The sequence below is a fragment of the Sceloporus undulatus genome, chromosome 3, assembly GCF_019175285.1.
Source record: "Sceloporus undulatus isolate JIND9_A2432 ecotype Alabama chromosome 3, SceUnd_v1.1, whole genome shotgun sequence".
Lineage (NCBI taxonomy): Eukaryota > Metazoa > Chordata > Lepidosauria > Squamata > Phrynosomatidae > Sceloporus > Sceloporus undulatus.
In genome coordinates this window covers 152399595-152416177 of record NC_056524.1, presented here as the reverse complement: position 1 = coordinate 152416177, position 16583 = coordinate 152399595, and the positions used below count along the sequence as shown (strand labels likewise).

Genomic DNA, 16583 nt, shown 5'->3' with positions numbered 1-16583 from the left:
TAGGCTTTAAAGTCTTAGCTGTCACCCTGTCCTGTCCATGTGTAGTTCTTAAACAGCAGTGGCACTAATGATAGCATTAACCAATCAGAGGAGCCCGCGTGGTTAGTTTGCCTTGGGCAATTCTCTTTTTGTTGGAATCCCTCTGAGTACTGTTTTCTGTACTTAAGGCCATATGTGAGATGTATCATCACAATCAAAAATGAACCTGTGTATTACCTTCCTTTTATCCTGTCGATTGAAATCAAATATCCCCTAATTGATTTTGAATTTTTTTAAAAAGGCCTGATAATCTATGCACTTGCCAAAGCAAAGTTCAGAATGAATGCAGTTATACTAAGGCTAAAAGCAATATTAATTATGAAATATAGGAATTTTTTAAAAAGAAAGACCATAGATATTATGAAGACAAGCGATGAAAACAGATTCCGGTTCTTAGTTAACAACAGCCTCCCCTCATTAAGTGTGAAGTATTTCTTTCCAATAGTGCTTTCCAATAATGATTTCTATAGCATAATGATTATTCAAAGGTTTTCTGATACCACAAAGAATATCTGTTTATGTTGTATAGTGAAATTACATACAAGGAAAGATAAACTGTGAAACATTCGTTTCACTCATCTTAACCTGGGAATAAATTTGTCTTTAACCTAATTCTTAGTTCCTCAGGTAGTTATCTTGAAACGAATTTCCAGATTTGCTTCAAATTTTGTGTTAGGAATTAACATCATAGATATGTGTTAGATAACCATTACCTGCTTTTTGGGGTACCCTTCTTTTATTTAACATTCCTCAGAAGAATATGTTCTAGGAGAAAGCCCCAAATTCAATTTGAATTTCACTTTTGGTCAGTTTCTGGTGGCCACACTATATTGGACATCAAGGTTAAAAAGATGCTGCTTTTGAGACCGTAAGACTTCTAGTCAATGATAGTCCCTTGACAATAAGAGTTGTTCTGACATTGTAATGGCACTTTGACAGCACTATATGCCCTATTGAAAAAATGTTAAATCAGGTCATAAGTACATTTTCCTCTGTGTATAATGTCCATGTTGAAAATCCAATCAATGCTAATTTAGGGTGCATCTACACTGTAGAACTAATGCAGTTGGACACCACTTTAATTGTCATGCTTCATCCTACAGATCCCCAAGTTTTGTTGTTTTATAAGGCACCAGCATTCTTTGGCAGAGAAAGCTAAAGACTTTGTAAGACTATAAATCCCAGTATTCTATAGGATAGATGTACAGCATTTAAAATAGTGTCAAACTGAGTTATTTCCTCAGTATAGATGCAACCTTAGATCAAAATAGTCATATTTAAACCAGCACATATGATATTTATTTTAACTGTTTTCAGTGACAGTGATCAGAATTCCCAAACAAATCTATACAGTCCTTTTCAGTCCCTTGTGCCAGTTTCAGGTGCTGCTTAGAGTAATACTCATTGCTTTTATTCTTCCTTCAGTCTAAGGCACATTTGAAGTTATTATTGTACTGCTGGCCTGTTTTTACTGGAATTTAGAACTGCCACATTTGATTCACATGGAAAATGTACCTATTTGTGGTTTCCCCCTTTTTGTTGACCATCTATTGCTAATAATAATTAGTTGCAAAAAGTTCCCGAGTTCCTTTTAGGTAATCTTTGCCAATGCAATACTGATTTAGGTGCTTGTTTAAGTGATGGGGTGGAGGAAAAGAATAAAATGAGGAGACAGCCAGCTTCCTCATTTATATGATGCTGTTGTGACTCTTCGATCATTTAGAATTCACGTGACTTTGTGTCATCTTATCTCCATTAATTTTATCCACTAGAAATTTGAAGGATTAAAAAAGAGAGAGAGAGGCTGCCCCCCTCCTTCTATCATCAGATAAAATGTAAGATTATAAAAATGAAATAAAATAAGAGGGAAAGGGAGACAGTTAGAGGGAAGGGAGCACAGCAACATTTGGAGCGAAGTGCACTGTCCCTGTTTGCTATGTAAAGTATGCCTCATTTCTTTGATCTTGAGTCATAATAATTCTGGGGAGTTATACTGTTTTCATATGCTTCAAAGCTGTGTCAAAGTTTTGCTGCTTTAGGGTACTTCTTTATTCTACTGGCTCTTGGGTACTGAGATGACAGGTCCTCGGCACTAGGTGCAGGCTTTTTCAAGTCATAGCCTTCAGCAAAACATCAAATTACCAAATACAGGCTAACACACTTCTACACAAATGCCTTTCCTGTAGATATATTATACCATATATATTAAATACTTTAGTGTTACACGGTACATTTTATGTGCAATAGAAAGTGATGGTTTGAGGTAGCCTTAGGGAGACTCTCCTCCCCCCTTTCCACAAGCCGAAAAAGCTAGTGTATACCGTATCAAGTATGGTTTTTACAGGACTTTCTGCCCGAAGGCCTTTGTAAATAAGTAATGATCAACAGATTGGCTGTGGGTTTTTGAAAAGCATGCCTGTGTCAGCTTGCATGATGGGGGAAGAATTTTCAAAGTGGAGCCAGCTTTCATTGCCTACTGAAGAGGGACTAAGGGAGATTACTCAATGCAAGCTTGAGCTGTCTGCTTGGTAACGCATCAGAATTGCTAAACATAGGTCAGGCAATGAGTCGGGAGCTGGCCAAAACCAGACTTATTTTGTTTCCTGCTTTGCCTGTCTCCTGGACTGAAATCACCTATCCTTGTTAGCTGGCCCTTAGCCTTTCCCTACTCTCTGTACCTTCACCCAAACAGATATTATTTGGGACACCATGTTAATGCAGCCCAGTCCACCTCAAGAGAAGTTGAAGCCACTTACAACAAAAAGTTTATATTGGGAGCAGAATCAGCTGCCCTTGTAGAAGAATGCTATTTTACCTTTGAAAAGTTAGAATACAGTCAGTCCTTCCCTTACACAGGGTATCCATCCCGGGGGAAAGCATGTATGCTTGTGCCCCATTGAAAACAATGGGGCATGTGCACATGTACATATATACCTGAAAGAGCAACACCAGGAAGACTGGTGATGTTGCTCTATCCAGTTAAAACTGTTTATGTCCACTGAGTTTATGCACAAAAGCACCCCTGAGGAATCTCACTTATCCCATTATAACTGTCAATAACATTTTGAAATCTCTCTTTGAAAATTGACACACCTGGCTTCAATTTAACTTTAGGGTACATATGGGCATGATCCAGGCATTGGAGAGGGTCAGTTTTCTGCTACTGGGACCCACCACAATCTCCCAAATTGCAGAAAAGGGTGGGGTGGGATGGAAGTGAGTAAAAATTCAATTTTGTTTGTTTAAAAAAAAGGAGAGAGAGAGATTACCATTAAAAAGTGCAGGGAAGGTCAGCAACCTGTTTAAAAAGGGAACTACTGCTCCTGAATGGCTTCCAGCAGTTACAGTTCTCCACTTTTGCCACATTTTTCCTAGTTGTGGAGATCTATGGTAGTTCTTGGGCCTATATGATTCTCAGTCCTGCTTGACTGTCAATTTCAGGATGGACAGAAGCTCCTTGAGAAGTTCTATCAAAATCTTTTTGGCTTCAGGAAAGTCACCTTCTATTTCACTATACAAGGTAATTCTACATTATCAATGTAGAATTCTGGTTCACTAAAAGCCCTGACTTTCTTCCTATAAATACAGTGCACATACTGAAGGGGAAAATGTTATTACTGAGGCTTGACACATATATTTTAAACATTGATTTTAACAGGAGGGAAACATATTCTATTAACTGCTTGATTCCTAATGTAATTTTGGCTGGGGCAAGCAATGTCTAGCTTAGAGTTACATGCATCCCTAATGATGTGGTTCTGGAGCCAGTGGGTTCTATGCATTGTAGGAATAGGAGGATTTTTTGGTCCACAGTTTTAGCTTTATTGAATGAAGAGAGTAAAGTATTGGAATGGATAATATGCTCAATAGTGATACCAAAAATAATTCTACATTATAACCTTTGATCTCTAATTCTTTTAAAGTATGCTTATCAATTTCTTTTCAGAAGCAATCTAGGTTTGCCATATTGTGTATAATGTAGAATTACTTTGTATAGCGAAATAGAAGGTGACTTTCCTTTGTCATATTTAATAGGAACAACTTCATAATAAAGCTAAAGAATACCTTGAAGGCACCAGATCTCATTTGACTTTGGAAGTTAAGCAGGGTCTGGCCTGGTTAGTACTTGAATGAGGCTCCTCCAGGGAATACCAGGTATTGTAGGCAATATTTCAAAGTAAGACAATGGCAAACCACCTCTGAATATTCCTTGCCTGAAAAAAAACACCCCTTATTATATTCATGGGGTCACCATAAGTCAACAGTTGACTTGAACACATGCACACACATTGACACATATGGTCATGGCAACTTCCATCAACTACAGCTTGTCCCAGAAAATGGCATGCTCATTCTGCAAGTTAGATGTAAGAAAAAATTATATTAATGGCCTTCTTGTGCATTCAATAATTTTAATCTGGTCCTCAGCAATGAAAAAAACAAACAAACTCCCCTTATTCCATATATGAATGGCATGCCCTCGGGTACAAAGGTCTGTCAATTAGTCCACAGGCTAAGGTTGGGGGGAACCTTTCAGACAGCTGCTCCACTCCAAATGTCTTATGATTTTCAAAAAGATGGAACATTAAGACATTGATTATAATTGATGGAAATCTGCCATTCAAAGAAATAAGTAAAAATAATCTCTTGGGCATATCAAGGTCCTGGTTTTGGAATGTCATATACAGAATAGCTAGAACATAAAAAAGCTATGTTGTATCATACCAAAAGTACAGTGGGACCTTGTTTTCCACTACAGTTTTGTTCCAGGACCCACCCACCCACCCACCCCTGCCAATTGATACCAAAATCCATGGATGCTCAAGTTCCATTAAATACAGTGAGATAGTAAAATATGTCCATTACATAAAATGGCAAAATCAATGTTTGCTATTTAGAATTTATACTTATTTTGAATATTTTCAAGCCATGGATGCTTGAATCCATGTATCTGTGGATACAGAGGGCCTACTAGTCCAACATTAGAGGCTACCACTTGCTTGTGCAAAGTTCACTCACAATCATGGGTAGTTGTACACTCTCCTCCACTTCCATCTCACTCTCCTCAACAATTGGTACACAAAGGAATACTGTACCTGACACTAAAATGATATATAGTCACCTTGATTGATAGTCACTGATCAACCTATTCTTCATGAATTCATCCAATCCCTTTTTAATGCTATCCAGGTTGGCAGCCATTATGACATCTTGTGATACTCAGCTTCACAGTTTAACAATGGGATGCGTGAAGGAGTACAGTACTTCTTTTTATCTGTCTTGAATATCTCACAATTTAGCTTGAGTGGATGACTTCAGGTTCTAATCCTATGAGAGAAAGACAAAAGCTTTTCTCTATTTACATTCTCTACATAATTCATAATTTTATTCACCTCTGACATGTCTTCCCTTACTCAGTTTGAATGCTGGTCATGGAAGCATTTGTACCATTGCTCACAGTGTTCTCCTGAGTCGTATCTCTGGGATGAGACTTGGACATAACTACACAGGCCAAATAACATGGCCTCACATAGTTTTCACAAACTAGGTTTCTGCACAAGTATGAAACAGAGACAGAACATAGACTAAATTGCAAGAGATATGAGGTGTTGATATGTAGTTCCTCCTTTGAAGGAACTACATATGTCAGTTCAACTCCTCCTTGAATTTGTAACAATGACATAAAATAGTGGAGGATGAACTTAAGAAAGAAAGGGTGTGCAGCAAACTTTGAGTCCTCTTTTAAAATTATATTTTAAATATTTTGCTTGCTGCACATTCCTTATTTCCACAGATAACTGAAATAAATTTATGATGCGATCCTGTACACACTTACAGTGGGGATGTCCTATTGAACCTACTGGAACTTACCTCTGAGTACAGAGGTCTGGGACTGCATTGCATTTTTTACAATCAATAGTCATGTTAGAAAGTCTGGAGCAAAGTAGGGTTAGAAATGAAAATAAATGTTACCTGCTAGTAATGACAATTTCCCTCCACTTCCATTTAATTACTTGAAGAAAGGGATGCACAGTTCCCTATAGTATTTTTATTTTAGTTTCCAATTCTATATTTAATATGACACTAATTTGTAATTTCTGTTTTACAAAGCAAATAGACATTGTTCTGAATCTGTGGTGACAACGTGAGCAAAACTATGCAACCTCTCAGCTCAGCAAACAATGTGTGTTAACAATGGCTGGTAATGCGGTATCCACCTGGAACACCATTTGCCTCAAGCCCAATAAAATGAATGAGAGTTTTATTATAGCTTGTCTGTTCTTGCACTCCTATTCATTTCCATGAGATTTGCACAGGAAAAAAGAGTCCTGGTGGATAGTGCCTCTAGTCCTCAGTGCTTTGATAGCTGCAGTTGGATGCAGCCAGTGCACAGAGTAGGAGGAAATGTCAGACCTGCTGAGACAATGCCTCTTAATGCAGAAACAAATAGTATGTGACAAGGCCCAGGGGCTTGAAAAGAAAACAAATAGTTTGTCCCTGTTCACTCCAAACTGAATGGTATACTTGACATTGGCCTCTAGACAAGCAGCATTCTCTGCAAAGGGTCATTATCATTAGTGTCCGTGATCACACACCCAAACCACAGAGGGTCTGCTGAGTTCCCAGTTTGTTGCCAAGGAGAATTTCATAACCCTGAGGATTTGCCTTAGTTTCAGCATCCTCCCCTGTCTTCACCCCTTGCCAACCAAAAACAGGACATACTAAACTTGTTGTGAGATTGATGCCAAGGTCCAGCAAAGTGGCAGGGAAAAAGACAGCATCTCTGTGAGGTTTGTGAAAATGTCATGAGACTCGCTTATGAATAAATACAGAAATGCAGTCATAAAGTGTATATTTAAATTATGTTTGCCATGTTTATCTCGCTCTAATTTGGCAGGGAAGGGGACTCACAAACATATGCTGGATTCTGCTTATTTAATGAAGTGCTGAACTATATGCATTATACACCTCCCTTCCCTTTAATGCCAAGGGCATGCATGAAGCAGGCAAGGATATGCATTCAGTAAATAAGCAGGATTTAATATTAGATTTAGTATTAGTTATAACTTATGCCCAGGGCAGGAAACAATAAAGCAGCTCTTTTTCTAGGTCCTTCTTTCTTCCAGACTGTAAAGAGTTTCGGCAAAAAAAAAAATGTATCTAACTACTTGTGGAGGATACACAAGTTTATGCATTGGTACATCTGCAGGGAAACAACAAACTAAACCTGGAAGGTAGCAACCACTGATTCCATGTGATAGGAAGCATAAATTAACTATTACATTTCTGTGGATATTGCACAAGTCACATTATCCCAGCCACCTCCTTCGTACACACTTTAATACTATAGTAGTGTGTCCTCCTATGTGTGACATATCAGTGCATGTTTCGATCATGTAATAAACTACAAGAAACACTTATTCTTTTCATGATTATATACCGCTACCTGTGGGTTTTAGAACAAGTCCAAGGGCTTCTGTTTTTGATGAGCAAGTCTGGATGTGTGCACAATCAATATCCATTTTTAATTCACAGCAACACAATTAGATTTTTAAAATAATTCTAATTGAAAATCTTAACTGCAGAGGGGTGTGTGCTAGTTCTGTTCAGACATTATTCAGCATGCTTTTTGTCAAGAGAGGAGTAGGGGAGGACCCAGCTTCCTGCTACCTCTGTTGCTACTTTCCTCACATATAAAGAGGCAAGTCTGAAGAGCAGATTCCTGTTCATTTGTAGGATCTCTGCATCTTGCTTGCATGAATAGCTTTCCTATAGATGGGAACCTCTCCTCTTCTCGTGCATTGCATTCTGTGTGAGCTAAGTAACCATAGACGGGGAAGAAACTGGCATTTCCATGTCCCACACTGAAGAAAGTGTAGCGAGTAACACCAGCAGAAGGCTGGTGAAATTCTAGACTGTTCAAACATAGATAATCTGTATCATCTCAGCACCTGCCTAATGTTCACCTTTACGCTGGTTTACTTGCCTTAGTTATCTAGTTATCTTAGTTATCTTCCAGACCAGGCTTGAATCATTTAAGACTGAAAGAGTGGGAATTTTTGGCTTGCAAAATAACTAACTAAATAAATAAATAAATAAATAAATAAATAAAATATCCCATGCATCTGATGGGTGGATCTGTACATACTTAGGCCCTTTTCAAGTATATTTAAAAATTACAAATGGATGAAAACAGAAATTTACAGATGCCAAAATAGACACGTTTGTCCATCCTTAGGTGTTGAACAAAATTAAGAGGGGGTATGATGTAGTAGTTAAGCATGTTTCCGTTCAGTATAAAGCTATAGCAAGACATAAATGACTAGCCTCAATTTGATGGCTAGATCAATGTTATCAGTAGATAAATGGGTTAAGAGTGTAAGTGCAGAGTGAAACATGTACATTTCTATCCTTAGCACTGTGCACTTTTTACCTGACAAAGCTGCCTTCACATGTGCTCTGATACCATGAAAATTTCATCACTGATTAAGCTCATGAAAGTAAAGGTCAGCAAGAAAGTGTCATTAGTGCAACACACACACACACGGCCACAGATTCTCATTACAACCCAATGCCATTGGTACAGAGTGGAGAGGGTCATGAGGAATGGCTAATGTTAGCTGACAAATGTTGGGTGTATAAGTCACAAAACATTTGCTGAATTCCATCAGAGCAGCGTGACAACCTTTGCAGCCAGTCCCAGTGAGCTGCTACAGTAGTCAGCGGAGTTTGCCTGTGACAAGCCGTCAGTCTTGGCTTGGTGGAGCTTTGGAGCGCCAGTCAAAGCAGTCAGAGAAGATTGAAGTGACAGAGACCCACTGAGCAAATAGCGAAACATGCAGCACATTATGAAATATTCAGCTGGGGTGTAAAAGCTCTAAATGCTTTTTCAATTATTAGCACCTGCATTTGCTGCCTACATCTAACACTAACAGCATGTTAATTGCCACAATTTGTTAGGGCGGTTGTAAGGGAAAATGTGAAAGGCATGAGCCATCACCCAACTGCATTTAGATACGGTACACTTGCAAAGTGCCCACCCCTTCCCCACCGCAGTCCCATTCCAAAAAACAAAACAAAACATACCACAAACAAACCAAAGCCATCACTATATTTAGTCTTTGAGAACCAGAAATTACATATTTGTACAGTCAATGTGAAACAGTCACAAAGAACACAATTGTATTCTCTTGGTGGGAGACTGTTGCTAAATATTTTCCACAAATATAAATTGGAAATATAGGTCTCAGTCACAAACTTGTCTGGGCTGTTGAGCCACTTCCCATTATAAAGGAGCGGTATGTGCTTCTGTGTACGTAAAATTATGTTGAGAAGAAAGACTCCATGCATAGACAAAATTTCCACAACTTATTCCCCCTTTTGGGGAAAGAGGCCTTTAGAGAAGACAAGTAGTGGACTTAGTACTGTGAGCTTCTGGTATCCATTGGGGCTTGGTTCCAGGACTCCTCATGCATACCAAAATCTGTGGATGTTCATGTCCCGTCATATACAATGGTGTAGTAAAATGGTGTCCCTTATCTAAAATGGCAAAATCAAGATGTGCTTTTTGGATTTTTTAAAAAATATATATTTTCAAACCATGGATGATGGAATTCATGGATGCAGAATCTATCGCTATGGAGAGCCAAATGGCATTCCTCCCTTATTCTGTCTCTCAATTCTGTTTCAAATTGTTTTGTGCCCTGTGGATAATGTGTCCTTTTTTTCTAAGGGAAAAATGAAGCAAACCCAGTATCCACTGGGTTACGTGTCACACAGAGTTATCTCAGACATGTAGGTGGACCTTGGCCATTACATTATAGCATATAAAGCAGAGGAGGGGGACCAACTGCACAGAATTTGGAGGATATCCCTGCAAAATCCCCTCCACCTCCCTGAACATTAGGTATTCCACATCCCAGTCAGTCATTTTCCAAAGAATGGGGAAAATGAAATCTTCTGCAGAGGTTGCTCCCAAGACCCAATCTCAGGAGCAGTTTTGCAGCCTGCGTTTGGGCCTGCAAGCAGTAAATCCAGCTCCTCAGACATATTGCCCCCAGTAGTCTCTGAACTCAAGGGGTGTGAGCAAAAGTGTCAGCTCTGTTGTATGGGCTGTACACCCAAATAAATATGTTTAAACATGTCCCGCTGAAGATGCCAGCCACAGATGTAGGTGGAACGTCAGGAATAAATTCCTCCAGAACGCTGCCCCATAGCCTGGAAAACCCACAGAAAACTATAAACATGTTTAAAATTTCAGTCTTAAAAGGAATATGCCAGGACTAGACAGGATAGCCCAGGACTTGTCAACAGAGTGTATGGAACATGTCATTTTAGTTTCTTGCCATTTCCACAGTGCTCTGGCTCAGTTCTCCTTAAAAATAAAATTGTGATTTCATATATTCTTGTTAAAATGTAGTTGGACCACTGGGGGTCTCACCTTGCCATAAATCACACAATCCCCAGAATGCAAAAGGCCAAATCTGTGGAAAGAATGAATGGCAGAATTAGAATAGAAAGTGGAGGAAAGTCCTTTTTGTTCTTTGGACTTTTCCTTCCATTTCCAGGTCAGTCAGAAGAAGTTCCAAAGTTGAACATGCCAATTGAATGTGTTTAGAGTACTTGTAAAAGGCTGCAAGGGGAGTAGTGCTCTTTAAAATATAATGCTGGCTATCTCACAGCAGGTTTGCTGGAAAAGGGATTTGTGGTTTTGCTTTAGGCTGTTGTCTTCCAGGCAGGCTTTTTGGGTTTGCAGCTGTAGCATGGCATTTAGTGTCGCTCTTGAGTTTAATTGATGATAAGTGGCATTATATGCTCCGCAAAACCCTGAAAAGATTGTACTTTCCTCTGTGCTTTAACTCAGGCGCACATAATTTTTGCCATAAGAACAGCAAAGCTATTTATATGGTTTGAGATATAGATGTGAGAAAAGTAGCTTGGTAGCTGCTATCAAGCACATGCAATTGGTGTCTTATTTCCTGGCATAAATTTGGGACTATTGCTATGCACCAAAAAACTACAACCTCTAGTAATTAATGTTAAAATAATCTTAATGTTGGGGCTTCCCATGATTTTCAAAAACTCTCACTTAGCACTTTTTAATTAATTTCCCAAGCTGCACTCAACTTGATATTGACTAGATTCAGGATGAACACATTCATTACATTTGGTCAAAATCCTAGGGAGACATTCTGGGGTGATGGATTAATTTAAAGCCACTCTTCAAATGTGAAGGTTACAAGATTACACTAACATTGTGGTTTCCAAAACATTCTAGGTTTAGAAACATTTTTCTCTTCAATATACCACGGCAAAAACTAGAAACCTTTTGCCACAGAATCAGTACAGATTAGGGATCAGGAATGTGCATTTCATTCATTTTGTCTTTTGATAAGAACGTTTAAAAAATAACAAACTAGTTCACAATTAACCAGAGAAAAAATGATGTATCCCCCCCCCCCTATTTGAAAAAGCACAACTGACCAGCTCATTCATTGATGGAGATGGCTTTTAAAGGTCCGGCGTAGAATCCCTGTGTATTTAGATGTGTTTGTGGGGTTGAATTAGGGTTGCCATCCAAAAGATGTCCTTCATCTTTTGCAGCTATAGGCAGAGACAACATGACAGTCTCCGTACAGAAAATAGCTATAGCTACTGAATATAGTTAGTGTAAATAGTTTAAAAATAATAACTCAGTGATGTTTTAATAAGATTTTTTTTCAAAATACGTAGATATATTTCTAAATTAGACTGAAAGAATGGGAAATCTGAAAAATACAAGTGTAGGAGAAGGTGGTACTCACCATTTCATCAGTCCATATTGTAGAGTATTCTGTGGTATATTGTAGGGTGTACATTGGTTTGCAGTGGACAATGACCAAACCCATTGAGGCTCTCTTATGACCAACTTCACATTTACCCAATGTCTCAATGGAGAGCAGTATGTCCTCTACCAAATCTTTCCTTCCTTGCTAATCTTCTAGTTGATGGACCCTTACTTACCATCCTTTATCTTTACAGGTATGTGGTATATGCAAATGCCCAACTTTACCATGCAAAAGAATGAGTTAATCACACTAAATAGTATCATCATCAGCACCCTTGAAGAGAAGCATAACTAGAACAGGTTAATAGTGATACTTAAATAAAAATGCCAGGACAAATTAAAGGTGGCAACACTATTGCTTTAGCCATCCCTCTATGGAAAAAGTATTCCACAAATGGCTTGTTTGAGGTTAACAAATACTCTCACTTTCTCATGATCACACAACACACCTTTCATCATCAATGTACGTGGAGAAAAGTCTCTAATGAAGAAGATCTTAAAGTAGCCTGATGATCTTCTATCAGGATTCCTAAACACAGTCTGAAACTCTGTGTCCTAGTCCATCATACTTCATCTTCCCAGAAGCAAATCCCTTTGCACCATGAAGGAACATGTACACCTAGATGTAGCAGGAGTTCTCAGATGGAGTCTTCTTCTTTGGAGGTTTTTAATCAGAGGCTGAATGGCCATATGTTGGGAGTGCTTTGATTGTATATTCCCCAAGGGGCTGACCTGGAGTAGATGGCCCTTGTAGTCTCTTCCAACTCTGTAATTCTAGGATTCTGTGTTACCTTTATGCCTTCCTTCTGAGTTAAACATATTTCGGGCTTGTAGAAAAGTAGGAATGTAAGGATGGTGTCAGAAATCTGGATGCTTGTATTACCTTTTCAAAGCTGGAAGCTCAAGAAAGCATGGACAGTGTGGTTTGTTAGGAACATAGATTGTGGCTTTACAGTCCTACTGTGTCTTGATTTGCTTTCAGTGTATGAGGGTGAAAAGCCTCATCATCATTGTCATCATCATCATTGTTGTTGTTTTAGTGCAAGAAATGCTTTGAAGGTTGCCGCAAATACTACTGCTGTCATAGAAAATGGGCATTGTTGTTTAGTATTAAAATCATGTATTCTGGATGTGGGCATTTGTTAGTCAGTTTGCTATAAAATGACACACTGCTGAATCTTTAAAGGGCTTCAGTTTGGGAAAGCAAAATATGATTGGGCAAATTGCTAAAATATTTAAAGTGCAGCCTGTTAAAGCTTTTACTTCGAAGAACGTCATGTCAGAAGTTATATGTATTATAAGGAAGCAATTGGCTTTCTATCCTCATGCTAGTCAGTCAGCATGGGGATTTCATACCTATCCCTTCTACTTCACTGCAGATGCTAATGGAGATTCTTGTGATGTTTATTTGGGGAAGGAAGGAAGAGAAGGGGAAAACATTTATGTATCTTTAGGGTATGGAAAGATGAGTTTGGCTAAGTTTATTATTTTTACTGAATGTTTATTATGACTATGTCTTCTTTTCCCTCCTATCCTCTTATTTCCCCACTATTAAAGCTAATTGAATCTTTTCATTAGCCTCTTCAAAGTAGATTTGTCAAAGCATATTACATGAACTGCTCCTTGTTATGACTTCCATTGATATTGATTCTGATGTATTTTTTTTCTTTAGACATGATCCCTTATTAATACCTGGCAATGAACAAGTAGACAACATGGACTGCAATGTGAAAAAATATGATTCTACAGGAATGTTTCATTGGTGTCCTGCCAAGGAAATTGACAAAGTTATTTTGGTAGGTATCTCAAGTAACACATGCTAAAACATTTCATATAATTAGACTAAACTATGTTGAATTTGTTAGCAATTTTTTATTATTGTATATATTCATGTATAAGTCTAGAAATTTAACTAAAAAAAATCACCCCAAAATCCTAAGTCAACGTATCTACAAATCAGTGTAAGTACTATACCTCAACTCTTATTTTTAAAAAGAACCATCCCCTTTTGGGAGTAGAGCAATGAAAGGCAAGAGCTTAGTTCATCTTGGGAGTATCTAAAAAATGCCCTCTAGTCTTACTGCCATAGTGACACTTCTGACCTGAAATAATGGCAGCCTCCTTTGAGGCTTCACCTAAAAGTAATGTCAAGAAGAATCAGGCTTTGAAGGGTCTGAATATGTGTATATTTTTCAGCTTTTCTGTTTAAAATCAGACAAAGTTGTCACATTAAAGTTAAAGACTATTTGTAAGTTCTTTGGCACTGTTTTCTTTGTTTTGTCCATTACTTCCTTTATTACATACCCCCAGGTTTTATCTTCAGCATACCCACAGGTCATATCAGAAATCCACAATAATGGCCCCCAAACCTGTCTTCAACTTATACACTTGGACAACTTATAGTTGACTATATAATTGGGTACCTTGTTTATAAACAAGTAACACATGAATAATAGGAGGAGAAATCTATTGACTGTATGACTTGCCTAGTCGGTTTTAATTGTTGTTGTTAGGTCTATATTGTTCTTGGATGTGCAGGCCTTTGAGAGTCTCTGTGCCATGTCTACATCCAATGCTTCACGATGCGTGATATCATCATTTACCATAGTTAGGCACAGCTTACTTCCAGAGCATTTGTAAAATGTATAATCCACTTGTTTAAGAGTTGGTTTATACATGTCCTTTGTAATAGATTCTCTATAACTGTGCCATCAGCATGGCGGAGTCTTCACAATATTAATTTTCACGTCAAAATAAGCATTATGAATGTTATTTATGAGTTATCTCATTTATCTTTAATTAATCTAATTAATGTAGCTTTGATTACCACAATGAAAATTATATTATTCTCAGAAATATCCATGGATGACCTTTGAACCATGCATTTACTGTACACTGATTGATCATTAAGGGAATTTTCCATAGAGCGAGCATAGAAATTCTCTTTTCAATTCAGTTAAATGGCAGAATTTAAGAATATTGCTAGATCAAAACATCATTATACATTATGCATTTTTGTATATACTGTCTTGTCTTTCAGAATCAGGTGCAGAAGAAGATTATTTATATTCCAATCCTCACAGCTACCAGCATATTTATCTATATTTATTTGATTATACTTTGGCTTAGGCCAAATGCAGACTTTCTGAAATGGGATTGTTGCTGAAGACAGCATTTTCATATTGAATTCTGCCCCATGCATTCTGTACCATGTAGGAACTCTCCATGCCACGAATGACATGATGTTAGGTGTGTCTCTCTGCTTCTATCCTGCATCATTGTCTGCTGGTTGAAGATGTTACTACATAATAACAAATTAGTACCATTTTCAGCAACTGCCTTATGTCTTCTGTAGCATCACACTTTATGCTGGGACAAGCAAGCAGAAGTATGAAGTACTATCTGGAGCTTTTTCCATCTTCCTTTTATTCATTGTAGGGGTAGCCATCATATTTACTCAACTAATTAAATATAATTAGTAGGCCTCTCCTACTTTGTTCAGTTCAGTGAAAGTTTGTGCCATTTTTGTTCATGCACTTTCATCAAAGAGTAGCAACTCCACTTCTCATAGACAAAACTGATGATCTATGAAATGAACTCCCTGGTGGGTCTTCACTTTGTTGTAGTTCAGGCAGCTTTTTCAATGTCTGCTTTCTCAAGATTTCTCTGTACTGCTGAATGTTGCAACCAATAATGGTGACAGCTCTGGTTTACTCTTAACGATTGCAAGACAAAGCCTTGTTCCCTAGGTTCCTTGGGGAGTGTGTATAATAACCATGACATTGTCTAGAATTGTAATATTGACATTTAAGCAATCAATAATCCAGTCAATTCCGCTGAGTAAATTGTTACGAATTTGATTCAAAACTGTTTAAATTGATATGCATTCCACAGTGTTCATTAGACCACCAGAGACAACTTCCCCATACATAGTTAAATAACTGAGGGCGACAGATGTCAGCTAGAATATTTTAAATGTATTTCAAATAGATATGACGCTAATGACCTTAATGTTCCACTTCAAAAAGTTTGCATGTTTAAAAAATGACATTAAGGGTGCCCTCCTTGTCTGGTTGTGACTTAACATTCATTTACTCCATTTTCACAGGAAAGCACATGTGTGTGTGCGCGCGGCCCTTTTCATAGCAAGCATACACTTCACAGCTTAAGCTCAGTTAAACATAGCCAGAATCTACCTTGTCAGGAAATTCTCTGATTAAAATAAATAAATAAATAAATAAATAAATAAAACACCCCAAAACAAAACAGAAATCTTTTTGTGAGCAAACTGACACCTTAAGCTAGGTATGGACAAGTTTCAAACAAGAGGTTACCCTAGATATGAATACCAGCCTCAACTCTCTTTAAAAATCATAATGGGTTTCCAGACTTAATTGTTTCCAGTTAATTCAATAGTTTGTTAATATCTGTTTCTTTCTAGTACTGGCAGTTGTCTGGGTGTGCTTAACTACATACTGTATGTGTGTGTGTACACAGATGAATGCATGCATGCATGCAATGCACAGGAGAGTTACCATTAGAAGAAAATGCTATTACACAGCATTGGCTGTACTGCGTTTCAGATCTTACCAGTTATTATTAATTGGAAGTATGAAAGTAAAGGATACACATGGGCAGCAAAACTCTCCACATACAACCAGTATTTTGATTGTTGTTCTGTGTTGCTATTGTTTAACTTGTACTTGGTTCATCCAAA

General features: G+C 37.9%; 1 protein-coding gene across 26 annotated transcripts in view; it reads left to right on the top strand.

The window, feature by feature from the left end:
* Window positions 1-16583, top strand: part of KCNMA1 (potassium calcium-activated channel subfamily M alpha 1) — a 612911-nt gene that overhangs the window by 521396 nt on the left and 74932 nt on the right. For all 26 annotated transcript variants that reach the window (XM_042456625.1, XM_042456624.1, XM_042456616.1 and 23 more), the window contains one exon: window positions 13539-13662. In XM_042456625.1, the coding sequence (XP_042312559.1) occupies window positions 13539-13662 (124 nt within the window). The remainder of the gene's footprint in view (window positions 1-13538; window positions 13663-16583) is intronic.